Below are 16,482 nucleotides of genomic sequence, written 5' to 3'. Positions count from 1 at the left end.
AAAAAAAAAAAAAAAAAAAAAAAAAAAAAAGGTATTGGAAAAATTGAAGATGTCCAGAATATAATGTATATGCATTTATTCTACAAACATTTATTGACTAGTTAGCATGCATTAGGTATTATGTCATGATATACATGGCTACGAACCAAGGAAGTGTCTTGCTAGGTTGAGTCTCAGTATTTCAATTAGAATAATGTTAACTAAAGGCACATTACTACATTGTCTTTCACAAAAATAATTGTTTTATTATACTGTGGATAACATATGTTCTTTTGACTATTACTTGGTATTTTTAGCAGCCTTGAAGGAATAGAAATTTCAAATATCCAACAAAGGATGTTTAGACCTCTCATAAATCTCTCTCACATGTAAGTAAATGTCTTCTTGTTGTTCACCTTGATTTTAATGTTTATGTCCCCACATAATATATTCATACTAAATATAAGTAAAATATTATCAATTTTGACTTTGTCTCTGTATGGTTAGTATTTGTGTCCCTCTTCCAAACTGTATGTTGCAATCCTAACCCCAAAGTGATGGTATTATTAAAAGGTGAAGCCTGGAAAAACTGATTAGTGAGTTCACCAGCACCCACATGAAGGAATAGAAATTTCAAATATCCAACAAAGGATGTTTAGACCTCTCATAAATCCTAGAACCATGTGAGCCTAGAAGTGTGTGAGCCTGTAACCATGTGACCCTATAAGATGCAACCCTATAACCATGTAAACCTATAGCCATGTGAGCCTAGAACCAAGTGAGCCTAGAACCAAGTGAGCCTAGAACCAAGTGAGCCTATAGCCATGTGAGCCTATAGCCATGCGAGCCTATAACCAAGTGAACCTAGAACCGTGTGAGCCTAGAACTGTGTGAGCCTGTAAACATGTGAGCCTAGAACCGTGTGAGCCTGTAACCATGTGACCCTCTAACATGCAACCCTATAACCATGTGAACCTATAGCCATGTGAGCCTATAACCAAGTGAGCCTATAACCATGTAACCCTCTTACCGTGAATTATACACAAAAGAGGGAAAATAAAAAAGTTAAAAGTATCAAACTTTAAGAGAGAAAAGAAGAAAGGAAGGAGGGAAAAAAGGATGGAGGGGGAAAGGGAATGAGGGAGGATCTCTCTTGCACCATCTACTATGTGAGGACACATAGTAAAAATGTGACAGGAAGCAGGACTTCACCAGGTATCTAATATGCTGGCACCTTGACCTTGGACTCCCCAGCATGGGGAAGTGAGAAATAAATGTTAATTGTTTAAACTCCCAGACTATGGGATTTTTCAGCAGCCTGGATAGTCTCAGACATCAGTATTCAATAGTTAAACTCATAAGTTTGACATTAACTGGTTTTAGTTTTCCACACTCTGATAAAAATTTATGGGAAAAATTTCAAATGCCAAGAAACACGAATGTAAGAGGGGCCTACTGAGTCATACAGAGCACACGCATCTCTGATACCAGGCACAGATGCTGGTAAACCCAGCAAGCTAGCGATGTACACTTTGCATAAGTACCACCAGATGAGGAAATAAGAATGTATATAAGTGATATAAAAGAATCACGAACAGGCTGGAGAGGTGGCTCAGCAGGTCAAAGTGCCTGAGTTCAGATTCCCGGTACCCAAGTAAAGCACAGAACAAGGGGCATGTGTGTGTGATCTCAGCACTCCTCCAGTGAGCTGGGACACAGGGACAGGACAGTCCAACCGGAAGCTTGGGAGCCACATAACCTGGAATGTGAAGTGCAGCCACAAACAAGAGAAGGTCTGCCTCAAAAACAAAGTAGAAAGTCAGGACCACACTTGAAGCCATTTTCTGACCTACACATCCAGGCATGGGACACACGAGTCAGGTATATACATACATCTCACACAACACAACACACATTAATTTATAGCAATTATTTATTTCTTGTTTTTAAATATGCATTTATATATCACATAAATGTATAATATATGTAATGTACAAACATGTATTTTTAATAGATATAAATAATTGCTACAAATTAATGAAGGTGGGAGAACTCTTCCTCAGGGAAAACTGTCCCTAATATCAGAGTATGCTTGGAGAAAGTATGTGGGTGAAATGATAACCTTTGTGAATTCTATACATTGAGTCTGGTTTTGCATTGATCATATACCTTATAAATATTTTGAGTTGAGTTGCTATCATAGCAAGTGCTATTCTTCACAATGTGGTAATTTTCAATACTTTAGAACTGTCTTATCAACTATTCTGTAATCTTCCTTGTGCTGTAAGTCTAACACAGGGCATTGTTTCTGTTTCCCAAGATTCCTCAGAGACAGAGCTTTCATAAGCTTCTTTGCTTGCTCACAACAAAACACTCTGGCCAAGAAGAGTTTATTGCAAGAAACTAGTGCAGCTCACAGAATCTAGAAATAAGTAAAAAAAAAAAAAAGAAGAGCCAGATAAGGGCAGGAATCATGGGAACAAAAGTTGAACAGTGGTCTTAGGCAAGCCCCGCTGAAATAAGCCATTTGCATGCCATCAACAAGACTCAGGGGTCCTCTTAGGGTATTTGCCTACCCTGAGCTAGGGAAGGCTCACTAGCTCACTAAGAACTGAACACCCACTAAGATTCCTGTGGCTGGAGGACGGCTTCCCTCAGAAGAGATAAAGACACTACTGCTAAAAGATGAGTCTATGCTAGGCAGCTTAACTAGCAAACAAGTACCCACTGAGGTTCTGTAGATGAAAGTGGTTCAGCCTCAGACTCTTAAACAAGAAGAAACAGCACAGCCATTCTTATATTCTGCTCCACCCCATCATGGCTCATAGAGAAATGCAGACAACCAGATGGACATAGCAGCAACTCCCATGCCCCTGTGCAAGGCACAAAATGACCTCCACCTTGTATCGTTTACTACTGCAACTGTTTATGCTATAGAGATCATTTCTGTTTTCCCACCACTCTTTGCCTGTAAGGCAGACTGACACAGTCTGAATTCCAACCTCTACTATCACTAGAAAATTTCCTGTCAAACAATTCTCCTCCACTGAAGGTTTAATCTCCTATTACAGTATTGCTAGCACTGATATCATGGAGTTTGTTAGAGAATTTATTCTGGTATCTAAAACACGCCCAGGAAGTGGTGTTCGTAGTGCTGCTGACAGAAGAGCAATTCTTGTATATCCAGGTGATGTCTTTATCCTAGCAGGCATCTCTCTCTGTGGATGAAAACATTCGATCAACACGCAGTTCTTCATCACGTTTCAAAATCTAGTGTGAGCGATGGATGTGGTTAGTAATTATAGATAATAACTTAATGTGATTCTATGTTATAACTTTTGTAACAGGAAAGCCATGGGAGCAGCAAATAGAAAGAAGCTAATTTTCCCCTAAGAGCTAAGCAGTAAGATCAGCTGTGGCAAAGCTATGATTATATGAGCTTCATGACCATGTGTTTATATCAGTTCTAGCCTTTAACACAGTTGTCATGTTGTGGAGACCCCCCCCCAACCAAAAATTATCTTCAGAACTACTTCATAACTGTAGTATTGCTACTGTTGCGAACTGTAAGGTAATGATCTGTATTTTCTGATGTCTTAGGTGACCCCTGTGAAAGGGTCACTCGACACTCAAAGGGGTCATGACCCACAGTTTGAGAACCACTGGTTTGTATGGACTGAATTCTGGAAACAACCATTGAAGGTGTCTTTGGATAAATCCCTTCTCTTGCTCACAAGCTAGTCAGTTATGCATATGTTAAGACATGTCTAGCATGCATTAGTCATGCCTGTTTGTAGTTCTTACCCACACATTCTTTTTCTATAAAGTCAAGTGATTAAGAGTTAAATTTTGAACTTCAGAATTATGAGAGATTGGTAAGGAAATATTTTCTATTCCACTGAATCTTATATGAACACATTTTCTACCGAGAAAATGCTGAAAGCATATGTCAATGATGACATTAAGTTAAATGTATGTTATAATTTTGTCTCCTCTTTGTAATCAGCTATTTTAAGAAATTTCAGTACTGTGGATACGCACCACATGTGCGTAGCTGTAAGCCCAACACGGATGGGATTTCATCTCTAGAGAACCTCTTGGCAAGCATCATCCAGAGAGTCTTTGTCTGGGTTGTATCTGCCATTACCTGCTTTGGAAACATTTTTGTTATTTGTATGCGACCATACATCAGATCTGAGAACAAGCTGCACGCCATGTCGATCATTTCTCTCTGCTGTGAGTATTTCCTGGTTAAAGAAGAACAAGACTTGAAATCGTTGCTACTAGAAAATAAATTCTGTGGGGCTGGAGCACACACTTCCAGAGGACCCAAGCTGGATCATTTTTAAGGTCTCTGAACTACTAGATTAATTTTCACTCACAGCTTAAAATATGTAAGTAGGGAAATGTCTCCAAGCGGGATCGATTTATTTTTTTAAGTTTTAAAACTGTGATTGTAAAGTATTAAGTTAAATGAGGACTACGAAGAAAAACAAACAAAACAAAAACTCAGACTTCAGGATGTTTACAGCCTGGGTCCCAGAGCTGAGGACGGATCTGCAGCCCCTCGAGTAAGTAAAGCAGCCCTCCGTACAATGCCCACCACTGTGTGAGTGGCCACGTTTACTATCACAGACACTGTGCAAAGTCTGAGTTCTAATTTATTTTCTTTGCAAGCTATGTGAGAAACAACATTCACAAAATGTCTACAACTCTGCATGGTTAGCTACAAAATTCTGAGTCAAGTTCAATTTTCCTATGCAAGGCTGGAGGATAACTACACTGTTTAAAAAAAAAATAGGGTCAACGCTCACATTGGAAAAAATTAGTTTTTTTTCCAGTGGAGTCATATTTGGGTCATTTGTTTTGGCTTTTTTTTTTTTCCTTATTGTTCTTTTGCTTATATATTTTGGGTTGCTTTTTAGTTCTGTGTGTATTTCTTGGGATTTTTTTTGTTTGTTTGTTATTTAAAAGAGAAAGAAAGGGTATGGAGCTGGGTGGGTTGGGAGTTGGGATCTGGGAGGAGTTAGGGGCGGGGAAAGCATAATTAGAATCTATGGCATGATTTTTTTAAATTTTTTATTATATTTATTTATTAATTTATTATATGTAAGTACACTGTAGCTGTCTTCAGACACTCCAGAAGAGGGCATCAGATTTCGTTATAGATGGTTGTGAGCCACCATGTGGTTGCTGGGATTTGAACTTAAGACCTTTGGAAGAGCAGTCGGCGCTCTTAACCACTGAGCCATCTCACCAGCCCCCGATTTTTTTTTTTTTTTCAATTAAAAAAAATGGATTTCAGGAGGCTGGAGAGTTGACTCGGATGGTAAGAATTCTGGCAGTTCTTCCTTACCCATGCTCAGAAAGCACTCTACTGTCAAGCTGTCTAACCAACCTGTGAATTCTTAAGAGAATAAAATGTCTTGGTAATATTGAGAAGAGGGTCATTTTAAAATATTTTGTGTAAAGGTACGCATACTATCTGTTTCTCTGAACCTATAACTTTTGGACCCTTGTAGGTGCGGACTGCCTAATGGGAGTGTATCTATTTGTGATTGGTGCCTTTGACCTCAAGTTTCGGGGAGAGTACAATAAGCACGCACAGCCGTGGATGGAGAGTGTTCATTGTCAGTTCATGGGGTCGTTGGCCATTCTGTCCACAGAAGTATCCGTTTTACTTTTAACATTTCTCACATTGGAAAAGTACATCTGCATTGTGTATCCTTTTCGGTGTTTAAGGCCTCGAAAATGCAGAACAATCACAGTTCTGATTTTCATTTGGATTATTGGGTTTATAGTGGCTTTTGCTCCACTTGGCAATAAGGAATTTTTCAAAAACTACTATGGCACCAATGGAGTATGCTTTCCTCTTCATTCAGAAGACACGGGAAGTACTGGAGCCCAGATTTATTCAGTGGTTATTTTTCTTGGTAAGAAAGCCTGCATTGCAAGCCTTCCTGGGTCCCAGCTCTTGCTAGGGTATCTCGCAGTATGAAACCCATTTATGACTTCCATTGCTTACAAACTTCTGTCCTTCTAACCCAATGTTTATCAGCTTCCTAATGCTATGACCCTTAATACATTTCTTCATGTGTGGTGACCCCAACCATAGGATTATTTTCATTGCTACTTCATAACAATAATTTTGCTGCTATTATAGATCATAGTGTATATATGTGTGTTTTCCAGTGGGTCTTAGGAGACCCCTGTGAAAGGGATATTTAACCTCAAAGGGGTCGTGTTGAGAACTACTCTTTGTAACTTCTCCAGAGGGTTTCATAGATAAACGTGGTTTGGTTGGGGAATGTTTTTCTTTCCCCATCTATTCTGACTGGAAAGTTTTGCTGGCTATAGTAATCTGAAATGGCATTTGTGTTTGTCTCTTGGAGATTGTAAAACATCCATTTAGGCTCTTCCAGCTGTCAGTCTCCACTGAGAGAAATCAGGGGTTATTCTAGTAGGTTTGCTTTTATATGTTAGTTGGTCCCCTTTAATGTTTTGATCATGTGTCAGAGGGAATTTCTTTTCTGGTTCAGTCTATTTGGTGTTCTGTGTGCTTCTGGGACCTTGAGAGGCCCTTCCTTCTTAAGGTTAGGGAAATTTTCTTCTATGATTTTGTTGAAAACATTTTCTGTGTCTTTGGCCTGGGTTTCTTCTCCTTCCCCATTCCTACCAGTCATTGATTTGGGCCTTTCATGATGTCCCAGATTTCCTGTTTTGTGCTGGATTTTTTTTAAGAGTTTACATTTTCTTTGATTAGGGTACCCATTTCTTCTATATCTTATATTGAATGCCTTAAATTTCCTCTTCCATGTCTTCTACTCTGCTGGATATTTACTTCTGAGGTTTTTTTGTTTGACTTTCTCAATTTTTCATTTCCAGTTTTACCTGAGTTTCCATTTTCTTCAGTGATTCTATTGCTACTTCATGTCTTGGACCATTTTCATCATTCCCTCTACTGTTAGTGTTCTCACAGGCTGGTTAGTAGACTTATTCACATCTTCTTCAAGGTCCTTGAGCATATTCATAATAGCCATTTTGAAATCCTTGTTTTTGCTGCACCTATATTACCTTTTTTTTTTTTTTTTAAGGGCATACTGCAGTGGGGTTACTGGATTCTGGAGAAACATTGTCTTGGCTGCTAATGACTGTGGGGTTGTGTTTGTGCTGGCATTTAGGCATCAGGGTTTGGGATCACCGTGATTCTATGCATTGATATCAGGTCTTGTCTCTGTTGGCTGAGTGTTCCACTCCTCGGTTTCTGTTGCCCTCTCTGGATCTTAGAAGAGTGTGGTGGCTATGGGTTGCCTGGTAAGGAGTGCTTTTGATTCCCTGCAGGGTGTGGCCACCGGGAGTCCCAGGTTGAATGTGTTTCTAGGTTTTGGGAGCTAACATGAAGGAACAGGGATGGCTATAAGGGAGATGGAGCTGAAAGGACTAGAGGAAGGAGGAAAGCTGGGTCTGTTGCAAGGTTTGTTAAGAGCTTCCAGAGAGTGGAGTCAGAGAAGGACAGGCAGGTGGTCTGCCACTAGGCTGGGGATGAGACTGGGGAACTGGAATCAAAAGGCAGGAGGGAAAGTGAAGACTGCCTATTTGATTCTCACTGGTCAGCATGTGCCTAGGTAGAGAGAGCCTCTGGGTATTGGTGGCTGACACAAAAGAGATGGAGTGAGAGAGGAAGCCTGGGTCCAGAGGAGCTGCAGAACCCCCAGCAAATGGAGGCAGAGAGGAAAGACTGAGAGACCCTTTGAGACACTATCGGAGGTAGTGCTGGAGATGAGACTGTGTAATTGGAAATGGAGGTCAGGAAGGCTATCTGGCACACATTTGTAATCCGAGGCAGGAGGACTGTATTTTGGTGTCCAGCCTAGACTAACTAGTCAAGTTAAAGGCTTATCTGAACTCCACAGTAAGGCCTTGTCACAAAGTAAATAAGTGAATAAATACCACTTTATTGGTTCTGTGGCCTTAATAGTAACATCTAAAGCCATTTTTTAATCTGTTTGTCTTAAGAGAATGCTAACATACACTACTAATGTTCTTCATGGTCTAAACAGGTATTAACCTGGTGGCATTTATCATCATTGTGTTCTCCTATGGAAGCATGTTTTACAGTGTTCATCAAAGCACCATAACAGTAACTGAAATACAGAAGCAAGTGAAGAAGGAGATGGTTCTCGCCAAACGCTTTTTCTTCATCGTTTTTACTGATGCGCTGTGCTGGATTCCCATCTTTATACTGAAATTTCTTTCACTGCTTCAGGTGGAAATACCAGGTACAATCTTTCCCTGGAAAGAATAAATCTGTGCGGAGCTATTCTTTAAAAAAAAAAAAAAGACAAATACTCTTAACATCAACTCATTTCAAGAATTATTAGTCAGAGTAGTGTGGACTCTGGCTCGATTGTTGGTAAGGTGCTTACTGAGAGGGACTGTACAGTTCTTTCCATAAATGCCGAGTGCCACAGTTCTTAGGAAAACAAAGGGACCAAACCATGACTATATCATGAAAACAAAATGACCAAAACAAATGGTATCCAGTGCTTAGAATGACTGCCTGCTTAAAACGACCACAAATAATAATAATAATATAATAATAATAATAACAATAATAATAATTACCCAATCATGAATTTACTTTTTAGACTTTGAGAAATGTTTCTCCCTACAATACAGATGATAGAGGACACTGCACCAGATTGTGACGTAATAGATAACAACACGGCATTGTAAAATAAATATACATCGCATGCATCACAATGGCCGTTACACTGAGTGACATGAGTATGTTGGTGAGGAGGAGAAATTTGACACCTTGTACATTGATAGTAGGACTTGAGCATGGGGCAGCTGCTGTAGAAGAGTGTGCTAGAGATTGCAAAATATTAGCTATAGAGTTGCCATACAAGCCAGCCACTCCACTTCTGGGTAAATACAGAAGGAAATTGAAAGCCAGAACTAAAATAGATATCAGCACACGTATGTTGACAGCGGCATTCATAGGCAGAACAGTATAGTGTCTACAGATAGATGGGCAAATAAACCATAGGAAACATGTGCATGGATCATAGAGTGTCTACTGATGGACAAACGAAACGTAGCAGACATATACATGGATCATTCTTCGGGTTTATAAAAAACAGAAAGTGCTTTTTAAAATTTTTTACATTTTTATTTTGTGTTTGTGTGTGTACACATGCACGCACACATGTGCTATGACACACATGTGGAAGTCAGGGGACAATCTGCTGGAATCAACTCTCCCCTTTCACCATGTATATTCTGAGCATCAATCTCAGGTTGTCAGACTTGGTAGCAAGAACCTGTACACACTGAGCCTTCTCATCAGGCCTTAGAAGGAAATTCTGGCATGTACTGCATTATACATGAATCTTGAAGGTGTTGTGTTGAGCAAATAGCCCTGACAGGAAAGGGCCACATTTTTTTTTTTAGATTTATTTATTGATTATATGTAAGTACACTGTAGCTCTCTTCAGACACTCTAGAAGAGGGCGCCAGATCTCATTACAGATGGTTGTGAGCCACCATGTGGTTGTAGGAAATTGAACTCAGGACCTTCAAAAGAGCAGTCAGTGCTCTTAACCACTGAGCCATCTCTCCAGCCCAGGGCCACATGTTTTATGATTTGTCTTACATGAGACTCCTGGAATAGTCGAATTCACAGACCGAACATAGACTAGTGGTTGCTAGAGGATGGAAGGGGGAGAGTGGGAGGCATCGTTTAACAAGTACAGTTTCCTTTGGGAAGATGAGAACATTCTGAGACCAGGGTGGTGAGGGATGCTAACAATGTAGATGTACTCAGCACCACAGAACTGTGCATTTTGAAAGGTTAATGAGCAAAGTTTATGTCATGTATATTTTATCAAAAAATATACGAGTATCCCTACTGACTGCATATGCAAATCCAGTGTATATTCACATTTTGACATCTGCATATGCATAATTTAGTTTCGTTTGATCCCACAGGTGATGATAATAGAATCTGACAATTTATGAAGAGGGACAATAGTATCACGACAGGAACCTGAGTATTTGAGATATATATATATATATATACATGCAAAGGTGATTTTTAAGATAGGTTTAGAAAGTTGCAGAGATGGCTCAGTAGTAAAAAGTATTAGCTCTCCTTCCAAGGGACAAAAGTTCAGTTCCCAGTGCCCACATGAGGAGCCTTATTGCAACCCCAGCTCCTGGGTATGTGACTCCCTCCTCTGACCTCCTTGGATACCCACACACATGTGGCACATACACTGACAGGCAGACAGACACATACAAATCAAAATTATCCTTCCAAAAATAATGGATTTAAATATGTTTGGGGATTCTGTTTTTGTAATGCTTTGCTTTGTACTTTGGGTTGTTTATTTGTGGTACTAGGGGTTGGAGCTAGGGCCTCATAATGCTAGGCAAGTATTCTACTGCCCAACTATATCTCTATATCTCCCCCCCCCCACTATGTTGAGGCATAGTCGTGTTAAGTTGCTTGATTCATTCTATAGCTCAGAATGGCCATGTACTTTTCTCAGCTTCTTTTTTTTTTTTTTTTTTTTTTTTTGGAGGAGGCGAGGGCAGTGTTTAAGACAGGAGTTTCTCCATGTAACTTTGGCAGTTCTGGAACTGACTATATAGATCAGGAAGGCCTTGTACTCACAGAGATCTGCCTGCCTCTGCCTCAAGTGCTGAGATTAAAGATGTGCACCATCACATCTGACTTGTCTCAGGCTCTTATTGGATGGGGTTTTAGGCCTGTATGGCTAATCTACTGAACAATATTTCACTGAAATAAATATTTGGTCAAAAGCCTCAATATGTTGCAAAGATGGCTCAGGCTACAAGATGTTTGTCACACAAGCAGGAGTCGGGTTCCCCAGCAACCACAGCAAAGCAAAGTGTGCGGTAGCACATCCATAACCCCAGCTCTGGGAGGAGACAGAGATGAGGCATCCCCAAGAATCATTGGTCAGCCAGCCTAGCCCATTTGGCGAGTTCTAGGTTCACTAAGAAGTCCTGTTTCAAAAAAGTAATGTGGAGAGAAATGGGGGGGGGGNGGGAAAACCTTACACTGACCTCTGGCCACATGCATGAACACACATGAGCATGTACCTGTATGTATCACTCACTCACACACACATGCATGCACACATGTATACACACACACATACACGTACATGCACACACACACACATGTGCAAGACTTAAAATATGTGCCTACTTTTAAAATAAACAGGTCTGGGAGCCAGATGGGTGCTCATCTGGCACATACAACGCCCTCGGTTCAACCCCTAGCAGTGCCATAAAGGAAAACAGAAGGAATTCAAATACATAACAAACAAGAAATTCATTCAAGATAAATCTACATATTCTGAGAAATACTGCATGTATCTTCTATTGGTTAAAACATCTGCAAATGATGATAAATGCTAAATAACACGGTTTGTCTTTAAATTGACTCATAATGCTATGTCATAACTGCATAAATGCATGGCATAAATGCCCCCAGTCATGTTCGTTTGTTGGCACTCTGATGTAGTCAGAGAAAGCCTCCACAGCATTGGCATGCCTTAAACACTGGCATTACAGAAAGACATCCTGAAAATAACTTGGTGTTTAATTATGTCAAATTAAAGAAAAGGGAGACCGAAGATGGAGGATGCAAGATATGCCTTACAACCCCCAATCATCACTCACTTGTTTCATCTTTCTCTTCCAGATTCTATTACCTCTTGGGTGGTGATTTTTATTCTGCCTATCAACAGTGCTTTGAACCCAATTATCTACACGTTGACCACTAGACCTTTCAAGGAAATGATCCATCAACTCTGGCACAACTACAGACAAAGAAGGTCTGTTGACAGGAAAGGGACTCAGAAGGCATATGCTCCATCATTCATCTGGGTGGAAATGTGGCCCTTGCAGGAGATGTCCACGGGGTTCATGAAGCCAGACGCTTTCCCAGACCCCTGTGATCTGTCGCTAGTTTCTCAGTCATCTAGACTCAATTCTTATTCATAACTGGATGTTATTCTTAAGAATACTGTGAAGTGCTTCTAGAGGGATTTGCCGATATGAAGGGATATGCTGATATTTAAGACAAGTTAGCTTAGAGTGGCACAAGGTAGGGAAAGGTAGCTGGTGTTCATACAAAGAGAAGCAATTATGCTGACAATGTGTGCGTGTATATTATTACATATTTGCATAGCAGATGAAGGGAAATCTATTTCTAGCATGCATTTATGCACACTGCATGGAGGGAAAGTGCTGAGCACACAACATAGAGGCTTTTTAATCTATATATTGTGTTCAACTATTAACAGCACAAACTACCCACAGCTCCTAAACTTCTGTTGTGCAGATCAGCAAACATAAGACCCACAGGCACTTTTAAACTAAGGTCTAAAGTGTTATAATACTCAAAGATAACAGCATCAGATAAAATGTATGGGGCCAGCGAGATGCTCAGTAGAGAAAGTGGAGATTACTATACAAGCATGGTGACCTGAGCTCAATATCTGGGACCCACGGAAGGGTAGAAGGAGAAAATAGACTCTGGAAAACTGTCCTCTGACCTCCACTTGTACACCATGGCATGTGTGTGCACACATCACACACACACACACACACACACACACACACACACACACAATTTTAAATGTGGTTGTTTGCAAAATAGAAACATTGCTGCTTAATGAATCCTTTGCATTCTTCATTGAGTCACCACACTTGAGAGTCAACGCAACATATTTATTAAAAGGAGGCTTTGTTGCTAGATGTCGTGGACAAACCTGTAGTCATAACATGGGAGAGGAAAAAGCAAAAGGATCACAAGTTTGAGGCCAGCCTCAGCCACATCGAAAGATCCTGGCTCTCCCATGTAAAAACAGATCTTATGATATGGTTCAATTGCTAAAGTGCTTGTTGTGCACACACAGCCAACTGAGTTTCAATTCCTGATATGACCATTAAAAAGCCAGCTATAGTAGAGCATATCTTTAATCCCAGTGCTGAGGAGGTAGAGACTGAAAAATCCTGAAGGCTTGTTGCCCAGCTACTGAGGGAGACATCTACTGTCAGCCTCTGACTACCACACACATGTATTACTCATGCCAGACACACACACACACACACACACACACACACACACACACACACAGAAGGGAGGCAAGCTTTGTTATAAACCCAGAACCAGCATTTGTTCTGCCACTCCCTACTGAGTTTTCCAGTGGCTTTGCTCTAAGTTAGTGCCATCATGAGGAAACAGAACAGGGCGGTAGGTAGAATATTGCAAAGGGGTAAGCCAGAGAAGCAGGATTGATGGCATTCAGAGCAATGAAATAAAATTCAGAAATAAGCCTTCGTGTGTCAATCAATTGATTGTTTAAAAGGGTTACAAGACACATGTAACCTAACAAAGTTAAACCAAGAAGATATAAACAACTTCTATCCACAACCTGCAAACAAAATTTTAAAGAAAAGCTCACACTAGTGCCTCTCACACTGTTCCTCAGATCAAAATCCAAGGAACACTAGCAAACATTCTCTATGAACCCAGCACAGTTCTGATCAAAACCAGAGAAAAGAACAACAAAAGAAAAAAAAAGCTATTGATCAATTCCTTGATGAGCACAGATGTAATGAGTCTCAATAAACAACAATGAATGAAAGTCAGGAACAGATTATAGATTGGGAAGACTGCACACTATGACTTAGTTTGTTTTATCCAGGTAGGTAACTTTGTTAATCTGTTGCACAAATCAATAAATCTAATATAACACATAGGATAGATATCATGTGATTATTTCAACACCACACACACATGCATGCAAGCACACAACGCCTTTGACAAAATTTGACATCCTTCATGATAAAAGCCCTGAGGAAACTAAGAATAGAAGGAGCCAAAGTTAGCATAATAAAGGTCATATAAACCAAAGCTGTAAGTAACTGACCTAAATAGGAAACGGCATCACCTCTAACACAGGGACTGAGAGTGCGTGATGGGAACCTGGGCAGCATCATGGCCAGCAGGTAAACCATCCACATGAGGTGAAGAATGAAACTCAAAGCAGCACCAGTTTTGCAGGTGCTGGCCCAAAACTTCCTGACCCTGCAGTTTATTTTTCTTACACACTTAAGCACTGTCAGTTATCACGACAAAACTCCCTATAGAAGTAGCAAAGCATTTATGATCTTTACAATAAGAATGAATTTGATTGACTGATAAACAGTGCTCGGGGCCTAAGGAGGAAGGATTTGTAATAATGATCGATTATTGATGGAGGATACAAAGGACATTGAGCCTCTTTTGTAAGTTGGGTTCTATTCACTGAGAGACAAGGCTCAGAATTAGAGCCTACACAATGCTCAGGGTTTGGCAGGAGTGGGAGGATTCAGGAAGGCTGGCTCCACAGCACAGCAAAAAGATCACCGGGTTGTCGGACAACACCCATCCCAGCTTCCTTTGAAGAAAATAGGCTCGCATGTTTAATATGTCTGGTTCCTCAAATGCTTTGTCCTGTGCCTATGTTCTGTTTCTATGCCATGCCTCCTACAAGTGCCCACTTACATAATTCTTATTCAGTATATCTTTCAAAGTGTTAGCTTGAGAAAGAACAAAAAGAAATAAAATGGACACAAATATGATGGAGAAAATAATATATCCCTATTGTAGACAATCCAAAGCTACATTTAAAAGACCCTAAAGATTCCATTAGAAAGTTCATGGACCTCAACATTTTCCCTATAGTGTTACTAAAAAATATAATCTATAAACCATGTGATCTAGCTAGTCAACTCATGGGTATACACCCAAAGTACTCAGTGTTAACATAACACAGAGATACTTGTATATCCATATTTATTGTAATGTTCACCAAAAAAAAAGGGGGGGAAAAGGGAACAGCCTAGACATTCATTGAAAGAAAAGGAGACTTTACATATTTACAAAATACTTAGTAGCCTTCCTATACATCTGTAAGAAACCTCATTTGAAGTTAGTTCATCATGTGTACATAGAAATACTACTGATTTGTGTGTTTATTTTGCATCCTATTTTTTTAACATTGGAATCTCCAGGTACATGCATCTTCCTGAAAATGTCTTTTTTTTCCCCTGCTTGGTGGTTGAATAAAGTATCATTATGTATATGTTAAATAAGCCAGACTCAAAAAATAAATCTAAAAGTTCGTTCTCTCACTCTTTCGTGTGTTTGTGTGTGTGTGTGTGTGTGTGTACATACATATATACAAATGCGTGTGAAATGAAACTACAAAGGGGACCATGAAGAGAAGAAGTACTGAGTGGTACTGAGAAGGATGGGGAGGGGAGCTGGGGAAGGGGGTAGTATTCGTGTAGAGGAGTCAAAGTCGCATAGTCTGGCAGGGTGGGAGGTGAGAACAGTGTACACATGCATGAAAATGCCATCTAGTCATGACTTTGTATGTTAACCTACAAGTAACTTCCAAAGCTCTTAGAAGGAAACTCAGGGATGATTCCTTGAGATGTGTGATTTGGTGATGGATTCCTAGTGCTGAAAAACTGAAAACAACAAAAGGGGGAAAACTGCCTAAGTTCAAACCTTAGGCATCTGGGGCTGGTGAGATGGCTCAGTGGGTAAGAGCACCCGACTGCTCTTCCGAAGGTCCAGAGTTCAAATCCCAGTAACCACATGGTGGCTCGTAACCATCTGTAACAAGATCTGATGATGCCCTCTTCTGGAGTGTCTGAGGACAGCTACAGTGTAGTTACATATAATAAATAAACAAATAATTCTTAAAAAAACAAAACAAAACCTTAGGCATCAAAAAGGTTGGGAGAGCTCTTGCTTCTTTTCCTGGAAATCCAGATTTTGTTTCCAGTACTCTCATTGGTCAGCTTACAACAACCTGTAACCCTAGCTCCAGAGGACCTGACACCCTCTTGTGGTTTCTTGGGACACCACATTCATGCATAAACCCACACTCAGATGCATGCTTATGCAAAATGCCAGTCACTGTGGGAAAATTTGGCTTTTCCACAAAAAGCAAATTTAAAATAAAATTATTATATGACCTATTTCACAGTGAGACACAAACTCAAAGGAATTAAAAATAGGACTCAGACAAGTTCATGTAGTATTTCCTGCACTATTTTTTATAAGAGCCAGAATATGGAAAGCCAAGTGCCAACAACTGAAGAACGGGAAAACAAAGTGTGGAACATATACATTTCCTGCCATTAAAAGAGATGAGGTTGTGATCAATGCTATAGCATGAAGATGTAATGTAAGCCAGGAATCATAGGACAAACGTTAAATGGTCTCACATAGCATGGCAAGAATAAGTAGATTCTTAGAGATGGACAGTAATGTAGAGATTACTACTCAGAGGGGTAGCAGTGAAACTGAATGTATCTTCCTGGGTTTACATTAACTAAATTTCACGTGAGAATGGAAATTGAACATTACAGTAAAGGCCAACAGATTGCACACTTTAGATG

At 40.0% G+C, this 16,482-nt stretch overlaps 1 protein-coding gene across 7 annotated transcripts in view; it reads left to right on the top strand.

The window, feature by feature from the left end:
* Positions 1-15,186, top strand: part of Rxfp1 (relaxin family peptide receptor 1) — a 94,220-nt gene extending 79,034 nt beyond the window's left edge. For 2 of the 7 annotated variants that reach the window (XM_021196573.2, XM_029538144.1), the window contains 5 exons: positions 297-368; positions 3,986-4,215; positions 5,502-5,912; positions 8,040-8,258; positions 11,720-15,186. In XM_021196573.2, the coding sequence (XP_021052232.1) occupies positions 297-368; positions 3,986-4,215; positions 5,502-5,912; positions 8,040-8,258; positions 11,720-12,021 (1,234 nt within the window). In that variant the 3' untranslated portion in view covers positions 12,022-15,186. Of the gene's footprint in view, positions 1-296; positions 369-3,985; positions 4,216-5,501; positions 5,913-7,969; positions 8,259-11,719 lie in introns of those variants that run through there. The other 5 variants (XM_029538142.1, XM_029538145.1, XM_029538143.1 and 2 more) reach the window with 5 other exon arrangements.
* Positions 15,187-16,482: the final 1,296 nt, after the last annotated feature.

Source organism: Mus pahari, chromosome 4 (genome assembly GCF_900095145.1).
Source record: "Mus pahari chromosome 4, PAHARI_EIJ_v1.1, whole genome shotgun sequence".
NCBI classification, from domain to species: Eukaryota; Metazoa; Chordata; class Mammalia; order Rodentia; family Muridae; genus Mus; species Mus pahari.
Note: the sequence above shows the minus strand (reverse complement) of the source record. Positions and strands in the feature narration are given on the sequence as shown.